General features: G+C 54.2%; 2 protein-coding genes across 6 annotated transcripts in view; one reads left to right on the forward strand and one right to left on the reverse strand.

The window, feature by feature from the left end:
* Positions 1–420: 420 nt before the first annotated feature.
* On the reverse strand, positions 421–11,977 carry gpkow (G patch domain and KOW motifs). Its single transcript, XM_067981063.1, has 4 exons — positions 11,746–11,977; positions 3,199–3,359; positions 2,522–2,655; positions 421–553 (listed from the first exon to the last, which is right to left on the reverse strand). The coding sequence occupies exons 1-4, from the start codon at positions 11,928–11,930 to the stop codon at positions 443–445; spliced, it is 591 nt and encodes a 196-aa protein (XP_067837164.1). The 5' UTR covers positions 11,931–11,977; the 3' UTR covers positions 421–442.
* Positions 11,978–12,365: 388 nt separating this feature from the next.
* The window catches only part of LOC137318089 (membrane-associated guanylate kinase, WW and PDZ domain-containing protein 2-like), a 51,800-nt gene continuing 47,125 nt past the window's right edge, over positions 12,366–17,040 (forward strand). For 4 of the 5 annotated variants that reach the window (XM_067981061.1, XM_067981058.1, XM_067981059.1 and 1 more), the window contains exon 1: positions 12,914–12,984. Coding sequence is in view for 1 of the 5 variants with exons in the window: in XM_067981062.1 (XP_067837163.1) it covers positions 12,381–12,492 (112 nt within the window). In the remaining 4 variants the exon portion in view is untranslated. Of the gene's footprint in view, positions 12,493–12,913; positions 12,985–17,040 lie in introns of those variants that run through there. The other variant, XM_067981062.1, reaches the window with a different exon arrangement.

A 17,040-nucleotide genomic window follows, 5' to 3' on the forward strand; every position in this document is an offset into this window, starting at 1 on the left:
AAGGGAGACCCCACCCACCTCACAGGGACCCCCCACAAAAGGAGACCCCACCCACCTCACAGGGACCCCCACAAAGGGAGACCCCACCCACCTCACAGGGACCCCCACAAAAGGGAGACCCCACCCACCTCACAGGGACCCCCCACAAAAGGGAGACCCCACCCACCTCACAGGGACCCCCACAAAAAGGAGACTGCACCCACCTCACAGGGACCCCCACAAAAAGGAGACCCCACCCACCTCACAGGGACCCCCACAAACAGGGAGACCCCACCCCTCTCCCCTCTCAGGGATCCCCATAAACAGGGAGACCTACCCTTCCCCCTACGGGAATCCCAATAAACAGGGAGACCTCCCCTCCTCTCCTCTCCTCTCCTCTCACAGGGACCCCCATAAACGGGGAGACAATCTGGGGTTGCAGGGAGCCCACCCTCTCGGTCACTCACTGTTTGAAGGTCCGTCCGATGCCCTCGCCCTCCTTCCAGCCCATCCCCCGCAGCATGGCCAACCCGTAAGCGTCCACGGGCACCGACTCATAGTCTGCGTCTGTGGACTAAGCAGAGGGAACACCCAGGCAGGGTGGGTCAGCGCCGCCTCCACAGTCGCTCAGCCCACGCTCGGGGGGGGGGGGGGCAGGGAAAGGAGACAAATCACGCGGCAAAATCAGCAAACCTTCCTAATTGGCCACCCCACCCCCCCCGTATTGATCCCCATCGCTGTAACGGGGGGGGGGATAACCGCCATGGAGAGCGATGTGTCCAGACTGTGAGGCCCACACTCACCGCCCACCCCTCCCGCATTCCATCCCACTTCTATCGGATGCTCGCTGGTGTATCCTGGTGAGACATCCTGGGCTTGGAGGATTGGCCGCCCTCACTTGGGGGAAGGGGGTGTAACGGGAGGGGTCGGAGGGGTCGATGGGGTTACGAGGGCAACTCGGTGGCAGCCTGCATCAGTGTTCTTCAACCGCACCCAGGTTCAGTACAACTGTTTATAAACTGACTTTAACGGAGTGAAACCTCCCGTCCCAGGAGTAAATCGGGCGAGAGGGGGGCGGGGACGGCGGGCGAGAGGGGGCGGGGGACGGCGGGCTGAGAGGGGGCGGGGACGGCGGGCGAGAGGGGGCGGGGACGGCGGGCGAGAGGGGGCGGGGACGGCGGGCGAGAGGGGGCGGGGACGGCGGGCGAGAGGGGGCGGGGGACGGCGGGCTGAGAGGGGGCGGGGACGGCGGGCGAGAGGGGCGGGGACGGCGGGCGAGAGGAGGGCGGGGACGGCGGGCGAGAGGGGGGCGGGGACGGCGGGCGAGAGGGGGCGGGGGAAGGGAGAGTCTCCCAGTCGCCCTGTGCCTGCAGTTCCTCCTCCTGAGCTGCAGGGTGCGGTGTGACGCCGCTCCCCCTGCAGGTGTCGGCTGGTTACTGCATTCTCACGACTCTGCTGTTTTGAGGGGCAGGGAGGTGGGCGGGGGTGCGGGTGGAGTCCAGAGTCTCGGCGCCAACGCAGATTTAAACAGCAAGCCTGCTCTCTGGTTTGACAGCGTCCCTCGACCGCAGATCAGATCCAGTGACCCTCCGTTGGGGAAGTGGGGGGGGGGGGGGGGTCAGGATCAGGCTCGGCTGCGATCCTCCCACGGTCGATTGGCCGAAGTTAGCGGGCGAAGAACAGGTCGCCCGGGTGAGCCCTGGAGTCGTCGCCCAGTGAGGGACGAGAACTTCAGGGAGGGGGAGAATGAGACTGGTCCCTCCCCACACTCCCCTTTCTCCACGCTGGAACGCCCCCCCCCTCCCTACGCAGCCAGTCCCCACCGCTCCTACTCGGGACTGTGTGTGACTGGAATCGAGGAGCTGTATTGACGCACCAGCGCCACCAACTCCATCCCATCGAGAGACCTGCTTCAGGGACGTCCCATCGCAGGGTGAGGGGAGGACGGGTCTGTGTCCCCCACAACCCCTGTCGCGTGAGGCGTGAGCGGGGAGAGGCGTTTACCGCATCGAGGAGGAAATCCGAATCAGCGCGCTGGAGGTACCGGCCTCCAGCCACAGCGGTGGGAACGCGAGCTATTCAACTGCAGAAGGCAGCACTCTCACCTCCGTTTTAAACGGGGCGACCTCGGCAGGTTTCGGTGGGCGGGGGGAGGGGCCTCCGACCGTCATCGCCCGCCACGTGACTCCGAGGGGCCCGCGGATATCGGGGGGGGGGAGACGGAGAGCGGCCTCCCTCCCTGCTGCGGAGGCTCCTCCCCTCCCGCCTTGAAGGGAAACCGGACACTCCGGCCTGAAGTTACTCCCGGATTGGGGAAGGCGTGGGGCCTCTCCTGGTCGATAAGCTGCGGCGGGGCGGGGCTGGGAGCTCCCCCTCCGGTGTCCGGCAAGCCCCGCCCCTCCAAGCTCCTCCCGACGGGCCCCGGGGGAGGTCCCACTCGCCACTCCGGAGGTACAACTCTTCGACTGGGGGAGCTGCGCGGCGACGCCCTGACCCCCCCCCCCCCGCCCCAGGCGACCCGTCACCCCGGGGACGCACCTACCGACTCGGGCCGCAGCTCCACGTTGACCACCTCCCCGTCCTCGAAGCCGCTGGGGGCCTGGTTCTGCACCAGGAGAGGAATGTTGATATTCTCACAGCTTGCTTCCTTCCACTTCTCCTGGTACTTCTGCGACTCTGAACACAGAGGGGAGAGCTGAGCAGGGGGAGTGTCACGGGGACCGTGTAAACCCCCACCCACCCACCAACCTTTGCACCACCCACTCGCCTCTCTCCATTTTACCTCCCGTCCGACACCCTCTCCCTCCTCCCCGTATCCTCAGTGTTGGATTCGAGACTCATCGCACCCTCTCCCACTCTGCCCCCCTTCTTTCCCAGGGACATCCAGACAGTGGGACTCCCTCCCCCTCCCTCCGTCTCCCCTTCCTCCTACATTCCACAGGCTTTTGAAGAACGAACTTAGACCTCGACAGAGCCATTCAGACCCTCGAGACTTACACAGGAACAGGAGGAGGCCATTCAGCCCCTCGAGACTGTTACACAGGAACAGGAGGAGGCCATTCAGCCCCTCGAACCCTGGTTACCGACCCTCCTGCCACTGGAAACAGTTTCTCCTTATTTACTCGATCAAAACCCCTCGTGACTCTCAAATCTCCCCTGAACTAGCGATTGACCAGCTGCCACAAGCCCCCACACCCTCGCCTCTCCCTCCGGACGTACCTTCGATCAGCTCCTGCACTGCCCTGGACAGAACCTCCGGGTCCTCCTGAGCCCCGCCCGGCTTCTCCTCCTTCACTTTACCCCCAGGCTCCGGCCTGTGCCATCGGTTCTTCTGAATCAGCGGGATGATCAGTTCCCGGGGCCTCTCGCGGGGTTTTACGCTGGGGGGGGGGAAAGAGAGAGAGAGAGAGAGATGGGCAGGTGAGAAAGAGAGAGAGAGGCAGACGCAGAATGTGCTGCACAGGAGCTGCGAGACACCTACCTCCTCATTACATTCCCTCACCGTCTGCTGGACTGAAGGAGTTCACTAACAGGGCACCTCAAAGCATGTTAGTGTCTATCCCTCCTTCTCACTCCTCCAGTCTCTCAATCTCTCCCTCCCCCATCCCTCAGTATCACTACTTCTCCCTCTCTCTTCCCCCAGTCTCTTAGTAGTTGTTGCTCCTCCTCCTCCTCCTCCTCCAAATGCAAATTCTCTCTCCCTCCTAGAATCATACAGCACAGGAGGCCATTCAGCCCCTCGTGCCTGTGCCGGCTCTTTGAAAGATCGATCCAATCAGTCCCACTCTTTCCCCATTCCCCTGCAAATTATTCCTTCAAATATTTCTCCAGTTCCCCTTTTGAAAGTTATTATTGAATCTGCTTCCACCGCCCGTTCAGGCAGTGAATTCCAGATCAGAACAACTCGCTGCGTAAAAAAACATTCTCCTCATCTCCCCCTCTGGGTCTTTTCCCGATTACCTTAAATCTGTGTCCTCTGGTTACCGACCCTCCTGCCCACTGGAAACAGTTTCTCCTTATTTACTCCATCAAAACCTCTTCCTGATTTTGAACACCTCGATTAAATCTCCCCTTAACCTTCTCTGCTCTGAGGAGAACAATCCCAGATTCTCCAGTCTCTCCACATAACTGGAGTCCCTCATCCCTGGGACCATTCCAGTAAATCTCCTCTGCACCCTCTCTAAGGCCTTCACATCCTTCCTAAAGTGCGGTGCCCAGAATTGGACACAATACTCCAGCCGGGGCCAAACCAGTGTTTTAGAAAGGTTTAGCATAACTCCCTTGCTTTTGTACTCTGTGCCTCTATTAATAAAGATGTGGAGATGCCGGTGATGGACTGGGGTTGACAATTGTAAACAATTTTACAACACCAAGTTATAGTCCAACAATTTTATTTTAAATTCACAAGCTTTCGGAGGCTACCTCCTTCCTCAGGTGAACGATGTGGAAATGAAGTCCTCGAAATGAAGTCGCATTTATAATTCACAGAACAATGCTTGGTGATTACAGACAGTTTTTTCAACTGCCCGTTGCCAAGGCAATCAGTGTGCAGACAGACAGGTGTTACCTGCCAGGTCTCAGAATATACAAATCACAATAAAAACAACAAACAAAAAAAAACAGAGATAGAGAGGTAGAAACATAGAAAAGACAGCAACTGACCCGTTATATTAAAAACAGATAATATTTGTTCGCTGGTGGGGTTACGTGCAGCGTGACATGAACCCAAGATCCCGGTTGAGGCCGTCCTCATGGGTGCGGAACTTGGCTATCAATTTCTGCTCGACGATTTTGCGTTGTCATGTGTCTCGAAGGCCGCCTTGGAGAACGCTTACCCGAAGGTCGGTGGCTGAATGTCCTTGACTGCTGAAGTGTTCCCCGACTGGGAGGGAACCCTCCTGTTTGGCGATTGTTGCGCGGTGTCCGTTCATCCGTTGTCGCAGTGTCTGCATGGTCTCGCCAATGTACCATGCTCTGGGGCTTCCTTTCCTGCAACGTATGAGGTAGACAACGTTGGCCGAGTCACAGGAGTATGAACCATGCACCTGGTGGGTGGAGTCCTCTCGTGTGATGGTGGTATCTGTGTCGATGATCTGGCATGTCTTGCAGAGGTTACCGTGGCAGGGTTGTGTGGCGTCGTGGACGCTGTTCTCCTGAAAGCTGGGTAATTTGCTGCGAACAATGGTCTGTTTGAGGTTGGGTGGCTGTTTAAAGGCGAGTAGTGGAGGTGTGGGGATGGCCATAGCGAGGTGTTCGTCGTCATTGATGACATGTTGAAGGCTGCGGAGAACATGGCGTAGTTTCTCCGCTCCAGGGAAGTACTGGACGACGAAGGTACTCTGTTGGTTGCGTCCCGTGTTAGTCTCCTGAGGAGGTCTATGCGATTTTTTGCTGTGGCCCGTCGGAACTGTCGATCGACGAGTCGAGCGTCATATCCCGTTCTTACTAGGGCGTCTTTCAGAGTCTGTAGGTGTCCATCCCGTTCCTCCTCGTCTGAGCAGACCCTGTGTATTCGCAGGGCCTGTCCATAGGGGATGGCCTCTTTGACGTGGTTAGGGTGGAAGCTGGAAAAGTGGAGCATCGTGAGGTTGTCCGTGGGCTTGCGGTAGAGTGAGGTGCTGAGGTGCCCGTCTTTGATGGAGATTCGTGTGTCCAAGAAAGAAACTGATTCTGAGGAGTAGTCCATGGTGAGCTTGATGGTGGGATGGAACTTGTTGATGTTATCGTGTAGATACATCGAGGGCATCCTGAAACCCATCGTACAGGGAACCCCCAGCTTCTGTCGCGACACTACAGACTTCCTACAAAAACTCAGTACCCACGGACCAGTTGAACCAGGAACACTTCTCACCACGATGGACGTCTCGGCACGATACACCAGTATCCCCCACGATGACGGCATCGCTGCGACAGCATCAATACTCAACACCAACAACAGCCAATCTCCGGACGCCATCCTACAACTCATCCGCTTCATCCTGGATCACAATGTCTTCACCTTCAATAACCAGTTCTTTACCCAAACACACGGAACAGCCATGGGGACCAAATTCGCACCCCAATACGCCAACATTTTCATGCACAAGTTCGAGCAGGACTTCTTCACTGCACAAGACCTCCAACCAACACTATACACCAGATACATCGATGACATTTTCTTTCTATGGACCCACGGCGAAGAATCACTGAAGAGACTACACGATAACATCAACAAGTTCCATCCCACCATCAAGCTCACCATGGACTACTCCTCAGAATCAGTTTCTTTCTTGGACACACGAATCTCCATCAAAGACGGGCACCTCAGCACCTCACTCTACCGCAAGCCCACGGACAACCTCACGATGCTCCACTTTTCCAGCTTCCACCCTAACCACGTCAAAGAGGCCATCCCCTATGGACAGGCCCTGCGAATACACAGGGTCTGCTCAGACGAGGAGGAACGCGATGGACACCTACAGACGCTGAAAGACGCCCTAGTAAGAACGGGATATGACGCTCGACTCATCGATCGACAGTTCCGACGGGCCACAGCAAAAAATCGCATAGACCTCCTCAGGAGACTAACACGGGACGCAACCAACAGAGTACCCTTCGTCGTCCAGTACTTCCCCGGAGCGGAGAAACTACGCCATGTTCTCCGCAGCCTTCAACATGTCATCAATGACGACGAACACCTCGCTATGGCCATCCCCACACCTCCACTACTCGCCTTTAAACAGCCACCCAACCTCAAACAGACCATCGTTCGCAGCAAATTACCCAGCTTTCAGGAGAACAGCGTCCACGACACCACACAACCCTGCCGCGGTAACCTCTGCAAGACATGCCAGATCATCGACACAGATACCACCATCACACGAGAGGACACCACCCACCAGGTGCATGGTTCATACTCCTGTGACTCGGCCAACGTTGTCTACCTCATACGTTGCAGGAAAGGATGCCCCAGAGCATGGTACATTGGCGAGACCATGCAGACACTGCGACAACGGATGAACGGACACCGCGCAACAATCGCCAAACAGGAGGGTTCCCTCCCAGTCGGGGAACACTTCAGCAGTCAAGGACATTCAGCCACCGACCTTCGGGTAAGCGTACTCCAAGGCGGCCTTCGAGACACACGACAACGCAAAATCGTCGAGCAGAAATTGATAGCCAAGTTCCGCACCCATGAGGACGGCCTCAACCGGGATCTTGGGTTCATGTCACGCTACACGTTACCCCACCAGCAAACAAATGTTATCTGTTTTTAATATAACGGGTCAATTGCTGTCTTTTCTATGTTTCTACCTCTCTATCTCTGTTTTTTTTTGTTTGTTGTTTTTTTTGTGATTTGTATATTCTGAGACCTGGCAGGTAACACCTGTCTGTCTGCACACTGATTGCCTTGGCAACGGGCAGTTGAAAAAACTGTCTGTAATCACCAAGCATTGTTCTGTGAATTATAAATGCGACTTCATTTCGAGGACTTCATTTCCACATCGTTCACCTGAGGAAGGAGGTAGCCTCCGAAAGCTTGTGAATTTAAAATAAAATTGCTGGACTATAACTTGGTGTTGTAAAATAATCTATTAATAAAGCCTAGGATCCTGTATGCTTTTTTAACAGCCTTCTCAACTTGTCCCGCCACCTTCAAAGATTTGTGTACACACACCCCCCAGGTCGCTCTGTTCCTGCACTCCCTTTAAAATTGTACCATTTAGTTTATTTTGCCTCTCCTCATTCTTCCGACCAAAATTCATCACTTCACACTTCTCTGTGTTAAATTTCAATCCGCCATGTGTCTGCCCATTTCACCAGTCTGTCCGTGTCCTCCTGAGGTCTGTTACTATCCTCCTCACTGTTTACTACATTCCCGAGTTTCGTGTCATCTGCAAACTTTGAAATTATTCCCTCTATACCCAAGTCCAGGTCATTAATATATCTCAAAAAGAGCAGTGGTCCTAATACTGACCCCTGGGGAACACCACTGTAAACTTCCCTCCAGTCTGAAAAACAACCGTTCACCACTACTCTCTGCTTTCTGTCCCTTAGACAATTCTGTATCCACACTGCCCACTGTCCCTTTAATCCCATGGGCTTTAATTTTGCGAACAAGTCTATTATGTGGCACTTTATCAAATGCCTTTTGAAAGTCCAAATATACAACATCAACCGCTCTGCCCTCATCGACCCTCTCCGTCACTTCATCAAAGAACTCAATCAAGTCAGTCAAACACGATTTGCCTTTAACTAATCCGTGCTGACTTTTATTTATTAGCTCATATTTTTCCAAGTGACAATTAATTTTGTCCTGGATTATTGTGTCTAAAAGTTTCCCCATCACCGATGTTACACTGACTGGCCTGTAATTACCGGGTTTATCCCTCTCCCCTTTTTTTGAACAGGGGTGTAACATTTACAATCCTCCAGTCCTCCGGCACCATCCCCATATCTAAGGAGGATTGGAAGATTGTGGCCAGAGTGTCCGCAATTTCCACCCTTCCCTCAGTAACCGAGGATGCATCCCGTCTGGACCGGGAGACTTTTCTACTTTGAGTACTGCCAATCTTTTAAGTTCCTCCTCTTAATCTATTTTTTCCTCCTTCTCTCCCATGAATTCAAATCTTCTCCCCAGACCCTCAGTATCTCTCTTTCCTCCGTCCCTCAGTGTCTCTCCCTCCCCAGTGGCTCTCTCTCTCTCTCTCGGCACTAGTTAATCTCCCAGCCCTGTTCTGGTGAAGCCCGTCCATCTTTTACAGGTCCAAACGGGGCTGGGCCCCTAAAGATGAGAGGCTTCCCCTCACCCTTATTTTACTATTCCTACACTGACCAGCAATAACCCTGAGGTTAAACCTCCTCCCCAAACCCCCACAGGTCCTGCTCTGTAATCTATGTCTTTTTAAAAATTCGTTCTCGGGACGTGGGTGTCGCTGGCAAGGCCGGCATTTATTGCCCATCCCTAGTTGCCCTCAGGTGGGACGTAAAAGATCCCACGGCCGCTACTGGAAGAAGAGTTGGGGTGGGGGTGGGGGGAGAGTTCTCCCCAGGGTCCTGGGGCCGATATTTGTCCCTCAACCACCATAAAACAGACGATCTGGTCATTTATCACATTGCTGTTTGTGGGATCTTGCTGTGCGTAAATTGGCTGCTGCTTTTCCTACATTACAACAGTGACCGCACTTCAAAAAGTACTTCATTGGCTGTGAGACGCTTCGGGACGTTCTGAGGTGGTGAAAGGGGCCGGAGAAACACAGGTTCTTTCTTTCAGTTATGTGGAGAGACTGGAGAGATTTGATCGAGGTGTTCAAAATCAGGAAGGGTTTTGATGGAGTAAATAAGGAGAAACTGTTTCCAGTGGGCAGGAGGGTCGGTGACCAGAGGACACGGATTTAAGATAATCGGGGAAAGAACCAGAGGGGAGATGAGGAGAATGTTTTTTGACGCAGCGAGTTGTTCTGATCTGGAATTCACTGCCTGAAAGGGCGGTGGAAGCAGATTCAATAATAACTTTCAAAAGGGGAATTGGAGAAATACTCGAAGGGAAAAAATTTGCAGGGAAAGAGCAGTGGGGAGTGTGGGACTAATTGGAGAACTCTTTCAAAGAGCCAGCACAGGCATGCTGGCCCGAGTGGCCTCCTCCTGTGCTCTATCAGTCTACGATTCCTTCTTATTACATTTATTTTACCATAAAGTACCAGCTCAAGATGACACATTGAATTCCATCTGCCACTTCTGTTACCCATTCCTCCATCCACCAATATCCCCCTCGCAGTTCCCTTTGGCCCTCAGGGTTATTTGCGAGATCCCCGATTGTCGGCTCGCCTGCCATCCTGCACCGCACTCGCTGCGGCCCGATATCCAAATCATCGATGGACACAAGCGAACGGGCGCAGTCCCAGAACAGAGCGCTGTAATTGGCCAGGTGAAACAGGCCATTCGGCCCAACTGGGCTATCCCGGTGTTCATGCTCCACACGAGCCTCCTCCCTCCCTACTTCATCTCACTCTATCACCATATCCTTCTATTCCTTTCTCCCTCATAGAAACATAGAAAATAGGAGCAAGAGTTGGCCATTCGGCCCCTCGGGCCTGCTCCGCCATTCAAAATGATCATGGCTGATCGTCTAACTCAGTACCCTGATCCTGCTTTTTCCCCATATCCCTTGATCCCTTTAGCATTAAGAAATCTATCTATCTCCTTCTTGAATACATCTAATGACTCGGCCTCCACTGTCTTCTGTGGTAGAGAATTCCACAGGTTCACCACCCTCTGAGTGAAGAGATTTCTCCTCATCTCGGTTCTAAATGGCATACCCCGTATCCTGAGACTGTGAGCCCTCGTTCTGGACTCCCCAGCCATCGGGAACATCCTCCCTGCATCTAGTCTGTCTCGTCCTGTTAGAATTTTATATGTTTCAATGAGATCACCTCTCATTCTTCTAAACTCTAGTGAATATAGGCCTAGTCGACCCAATCTCTCCTCATACGTCAGTCCTGCCATCCCAGGAATCAGTCTGGTAAACCTTCGTTGCACTCCCTCCATGGCAAGGACATCCTTCCTCAGATAAGGAGACCAAAACTGCACACTATACTCCAGATGTGGTCTCACCAAGGGAGTGCTGCACTGTCAGAGGGGCCGTCTTTCGGATGAGACATTATACATTTGGACTAAGTGCATGTCGTGGTTGCTCTCCCTCCAAGTCTGAGGATAAATTCCACCCTTTCCTGGCTTTCTGCACTTGACTGGGGTCCCGCTGCTCAAGAATACCTATATATATATATACACACCTCAGGATCTCCACTCTCCCCCTATACAGGTGGGAGAATCTTACACCACAGCATCACCCCGGGCATCACAGAAAATGTTTACATACAGAAGCAGATCACAGTCAACGTTAAACACCGACAAAAAAGTAGAATCAAAACTCCTAACAGCGAAAAAAGAACTCCCATTTCGACAGCCTCAGGACGTCCCAAAGTGTTTCATGGCCAATGAAGTACTTTTTTTTCGAAGTGTGGTCACTGTTGTAAAGTGGGAAACGCAGCAGCCAATTTGCGCACAGCAAGATCCCACAAACAGCGATGTGGTAAATGACCAGATCATCTGGGGGAACTCCCCTCCCCCTCTGCTCTTCTTCCAATAGCGGCCGTGGGATCTTTTACGTCCCACCTGAGAGGGCAGACGGAGGGGGGGGGGCCTCGGTTTAACGTCTCGTCCCAAAAGACGGCCCCTCCGACAGTGCGGCGCTCCCTCAGTACCGGCACCGGGGTGAGTGTCGGGGCCTGGATTACGGGGCTCGAGTCTCTGGAGTGGGGGGGGCTCGAACCCTCGACCTTCTGACTCCGAGGTGAGAGTGAGGTCCACTGAGGCACGGGCCGACACACGGGTAGGAAATGCAGACAATCGCCCCGAGGAGGAGGGCGTGAAAGACAGAGTATGTTCTCGGGTGAAGGAGGGTGGGGGCAATAATGACAGGGCTCATAATGAGGGGAGGGGGGCTACAATGAGGGAGGGGAGGGAGGGGGGCTACAATGAGGGGAGGGAGGGGGGCTACAATGAGGGGAGGGGGAAGAGTTAAACCCTCCCACCAGGCGGGGGCGCTCCAGCGTCACCTTCCATCTCCTGCAGCGCCGCCTCCGGCGGGAGGTCGCAATTGCAGCGTGACATGTTTACATAGGAAATTTCCCATCAGAGATGTTGACATTGGAGGAGCTTTATATACAAGGAGTGAGCCTCACTCAACCCTCCCCCCCCTCCCCCTCCCCCCTCCGCCTCGGGTACCTCAGGATCTCCCCGCGCTCCAGGCCGCTCACGGCCTCCCTCTCGACGCTCGGCTCCTTCGCACGGAGTTTGCTGACGGTCCGGGTGAAGCCGAAGGAGACGGGGCCCCGCTCGGGCTCGGGCTCGGGCTCGGGCTCCTCACCCTCCGGCCGCCTCTTCCCCTCAGCGGCCGCCGGCTCCTCCATCCTTCAGACGCTGGGCCGCAGCTTTCCGCCGCGCATGCGCCGGCTCCCGCCCAGCCTGCCGGGAAATGGAGTCCGCGCCGGAAACGGCAACTACAACTCCCAGAAACCCCCGCGCCCCGCCCTCAGTTTACTGCAATGATATTAATTGTCCTTTTTTTGTCAGCCTCCCTTTTCATTCTTCACCGAATCTCTCTCCGTATATTAAAAAATAAAAATCAATGCTTTGAAAGGACGGGCGGGCAGCGGGTGCGCATGCGCGGCGGTGTCGGGCACTACAAGTCCCAGAATGCAGCGCGCCGCCATCTCCTGCCAACCGATCAAGATGACAGCGATTGCCTCGTCCTCCGGTTACATCCGCTCCCCCGCCCGCCGGCAATCACGGCGATAGTGGCGGCGGAGAAAGAAGGAGATCGCCGGGGGGCCGGGGGAATCGGTCGCGTCTTAACGCGCATGCTCCGGCGCCGGGTGGGCGCCGCCATGTTTGTTCGGCGCGGTGCAACCTGGGAGCGTCGTTGCTCGGCGACGCGGCCTCGATCTTCAGGCCCAACGCGGCGGAACCGAGGTGATTGTTTTTGTTTATTTATAGATATGAATTATTATTATTATAAATATTTATTATTATGATTGAAAATATGTATTATTATAATTATTTATTATATATAAATAATCAAAGGAAAAAGAAACCCCGACTTTTAAAAAAAAAATTTCTGACCGCCGACTGAAAAGAAACTTCAATGCGACTTTAACAAATCCCACGTGACGCGCGGGCGGCCATCAACCAATCAGAGTGCAGGCTCGGGTCATGATTGGCAGGGGGCGGCCGACCAATCAGCTGGCGGGGGACCGGTTGACGGACGGCGCCGCCCGCCCAATGGCGAGGCGGGAGGTGGGCGGGACCTCCCTCTCCCCGGGGGGGCGGGCGTGGCTCCGGCTTGATGGACAGCTGGCAGGCCACGCCCCCTCCTCCCTCCTCCTCCTTGGCACCGCCTGTCAATCAGCCTCCCCCAGGGTAATGGCTGAGGATTGAATGCAGCAGGCAAGCAGCAAGTAGCAGGTAAACAGTGGCCTCCATCCCTTCTCCCTGCATTGCATCCAGGGCAATGCAAAGGTGCCTCCATCACAGCCCGGGTTAAATGCCACCCAGCCAGCAGGAGCAGGCAGTTCACTTCGGCTGCCCTCAGCTTGCTGCTGCGCCGCCCAGGTTGGCACTGCCAGCCCTGCTCCGGATTGCCACCCCTGGGTGAGCCTCTCCAAGAGGCTTCCGTCACCCTGCACCGCTCCCCTCTCTCTCCATCCAGCGATCAGTCGCCAACCACCCAGCTCCTTACCCCCTGCCCCCTGGAACAGGCCGCGCGCCCAGTTCACCTGGCACCCCGGGCAGGCGTGAAAATCACGAGAGGAGGGGAGGGTTTGAGGGGGATGAGGGGAGGGGGATTAGGCGGGGGAGGCGTGTGTTCCAGACAAAACTTTCGCCATCTGATTCTCAAACACCCCCCAGTCCAGGACGTCGGACACTGTGCGAAGGGTATCGAGGATTGGGATTCAGTCAGAGTCTCCGTTTATTCAGGGTGAGGGTCACTCACTGTGTAACTGTACAGAGTCTCCGTTTATTCAGGGTGAGGGTCACTCACTGTGTAACTGTACAGTGTCCCTGTTTATTCAGGGTGAGGGTCACTCACTGTGTAACTGTACAGAGTCCCTGTTTATTCAGGGTGAGGGTCACTCACTGTAACCGTACAGAGTCCCTGTTTATTCAGGGTGAGGGTCACTCGCTGTGTAACTGTACAGAGTCCCTGTTTATTCAGGGTGAGGGTCACTCACTGTGTAACTGTACAGAGTCCCTGTTTATTCAGGGTGAGGGTCACTCACTGTGTAACTGTACAGAGTCCCTGTTTATTCAGGGTGAGGGTCACTCACTGTAACTGTACAGAGTCACTGTTTATTCAGGGTGAGGGTCACTCACTGTGTAACTGTACAGAGTCCCTGTTTATTCAGGGTGAGGGTCACTCACTGTGTAACTGTACAGAGTCCCTGTTTATTCAGGGTGAGGGTCACTCACTGTGTAACTGTACAGAGTCCCTGTTTATTCAGGGTGAGGGTCACTCACTGTGTAACTGTACAGAGTCCCTGTTTATTCAGGGTGAGGGTCACTCACTGTAACTGTACAGAGTCCCTGTTTATTCAGGGTGAGGGTCACTCGCTGTGTAACTGTACAGAGTCCCTGTTTATTCAGGGTGAGGGTCACTCACTGTGTAACTGTACAGAGTCTCTGTTTATTCAGGGTGAGGGTCACTCACTGTGTAACTGTACAGAGTCCCTGTTTATTCAGGGTGAGGGTCACTCACTGTAACTGTACAGAGTCCCTGTTTATTCAGGGTGAGGGTCACTCACTGTAACTGTACAGAGTCCCTGTTTATTCAGGGTGAGGGTCACTCACTGTAACTGTACAGAGTCCCTGTTTATTCAGGGTGAGGGTCACTCACTGTGTAACTGTACAGAGTCCCTGTTTATTCAGGGTGAGGGTCACTCGCTGTGTAACTGTACAGAGTCTCTGTTTATTCAGGGTGAGGGTCACTCGCTGTGTAACTGTACAGAGTCCCTGTTTATTCAGGGTGAGGGTCACTCACTGTGTAACTGTACAGAGTCTCTGTTTATTCAGGGTGAGGGTCACTCACTGTGTAACTGTACAGAGTCACTGTTTATTCAGGGTGAGGGTCACTCACTGTGTAACTGTACAGAGTCCCTGTTTATTCAGGGTGAGAGTCACTCACTGTAACTGTACAGAGTCCCTGTTTATTCAGGGTGAGGGTCACTCACTGTAACTGTACAGAGTCCCTGTTTATTCAGGGTGAGGGTCACTCACTGTAACTGTACAGAGTCCCTGTTTATTCAGGGTGAGGGTCACTCACTGTGTAACTGTACAGAGTCCCTGTGTATTCAGTGTTGAAATGCAGCACGGATGGGCAGGATGGGGGACTGCAGATTCTGTTTTCTGTGAGGTTCCATCAGGTATTCGTCCAATGCTCAAACCCACTGCTGTGATCCAGCTCTCCGCAAATTGATGGGTGACCTCATTCTCTCGCCATCTCTTAATGTAACGTTGCCCAGTCCTGAGCAGGATGTGGTCGCCATTTAACTGAATCGAAGTGTTACGAGCGTTTCCAGTAACTGTTCGTTCTCAATTGATAAATCAGTCCAGCAAACTCTGTGACTGTTCACAAGGAGAATGACAACAACCAGCATTTATACAACAGTGTAAAACATCCCAGGGCACTCCACAGGAGCGTAAATCAGACAAAATCTGACACCGAGACACGAGGAGATATGAGGACAGGTGACCAAAAGCTCGGTCAAGAGGACGGTTTTAAGGAGCGTCTTGGAGGAGGAGAGAGAGAAGCGGAGAGGTTTAGGGAGGGAATTCCAGAGCTTAGGGCCCAGGCAGCTGAAGGCACGGCCACCAATGGAGGAGTGATGGGAATCGGGGGATGGACAAGAGGGCGGATTTGGAGGAGCGCAGAGATCTGGGAGGGGGGGCGAGGGCCATGGAGGGATTGGAAAACGAGGATGAGAATTTTGAAATCGAGGCGTTCCCAGACTGGGAACGTACCAGGTTCATTCCCGATCAGGCATGAAGTGATCCACACGGCAGATTTGACTGGATTACAGAACTTTACTGAACTCATTCAGTCTGTTCAAAGACAAATAATGGGGGCAGGGGGAGTGGGGGGCTGACTTGACAAGCTAACTCTCCCGGACGGGAGTCTGTTCCGATCAAAATGCACTCCCCGCCCGTTCTGGGGGGCAGGAGGGAAGGATTGGGGAGGGCGCTAGTCTCCAATGGGAAGACTTTACTTGACATCGTAGTTTCAAGGAGTTCGCTCAACGTGACAGCTTCAAAGTTCAAATGGGGACAAAGGCAATTTAAAGGAAGTGTCAGCCCGTGCCTCACTCGGTCTCACTCTCGGAGTCAGAAGGTCGAGGGTTCGAGCCCCCACTCCAGAGACTCGAGCCCCGTAATCCAGGCCCCGACACTCCCCCCGGTGCCGGTACTGAGGGAGCGCTGCACTGTCGGAGGGGCCGTCTTTCGGGATGAGACGTTAAACCGAGGCCCCCGTCTGCCCTCTCGGGTGGGATGTAAAAGATCCCACGGCCGCTATTGGAAGAAGAGCAGAGGAGGGGGGTGGGAGGGGGGAGGGGGAGTTCTCCCCGGGGTCCTGGGCCCGATATTTATCCCTCGACCAATATCACTGAAAACAGATGATCTGGTCATTATCTCACTGCTGTTTCTGGGATCTTGCTGTGCACAAATTGGATGTCGCGTTTCCCACATTAAAACGGTGACCACATTTCAAAAACAAAGCACTTCATTGGCTCTGAACGGCCTTGGGATGTCCTGAGGGGGTGAAAGGGATTGGAGAAACACAAGATCCTCCAATCAAACCCGCGCTGTCCCCGCCCTGGGAGTGTTTGATGGGACAGTGTAGAGGGAGCTTTACTCTGTATCTAACCCTGTACCTGCCCTGGGAGTGTTTGATGGGACAGTGTAGAGGGAGCTTTACTCTGTATCTAACCCTGTACCTGCCCTGGGAGTGTTTGATGGGACAGTGTAGAGGGAGCTTTACTCTGTATCTAACCCTGTACCTGCCCTGGGAGTGTTTGATGGGACAGTGTAGAGGGAGCTTTACTCTGTATCTAACCCTGTACCTGCCCTGGGAGTGTTTGATGGGACAGTGTAGAGGGAGCTTTACTCTGTATCTAACCCTGTACCTGCCCTGGGACTGTTTGATGGGACAGTGCAGAGGGAGCTTTACTCTGTATCTAACCCTGTACCTGCCCTGGGAGTGTTTGATGGGACAGTGTAGAGGGAGCTTTACTCTGTATCTAACCCTGTACCTGCCCTGGGAGTGTTTGATGGGACAGTGTTGAGGGAGCTTTACTCTGCATCTAACCCTGTACCTGCCCTGGGAGTGTGTGATGGGACAGTGTAGAGGGAGCTTTACTCTGTATCTAACCCTGTACCTGCCCTGGGAGTGTTTGATGGGACAGTGCAGAGGGAGCTTTACTCTGTCTCTAACCCTGTACCTGCCCTGGGAGTGTTTGATGGGACAGT

The sequence above is a fragment of the Heptranchias perlo genome, unplaced genomic scaffold (genome assembly GCF_035084215.1).
Source record: "Heptranchias perlo isolate sHepPer1 unplaced genomic scaffold, sHepPer1.hap1 HAP1_SCAFFOLD_648, whole genome shotgun sequence".
Taxonomy (NCBI): Eukaryota; Metazoa; Chordata; class Chondrichthyes; order Hexanchiformes; family Hexanchidae; genus Heptranchias; species Heptranchias perlo.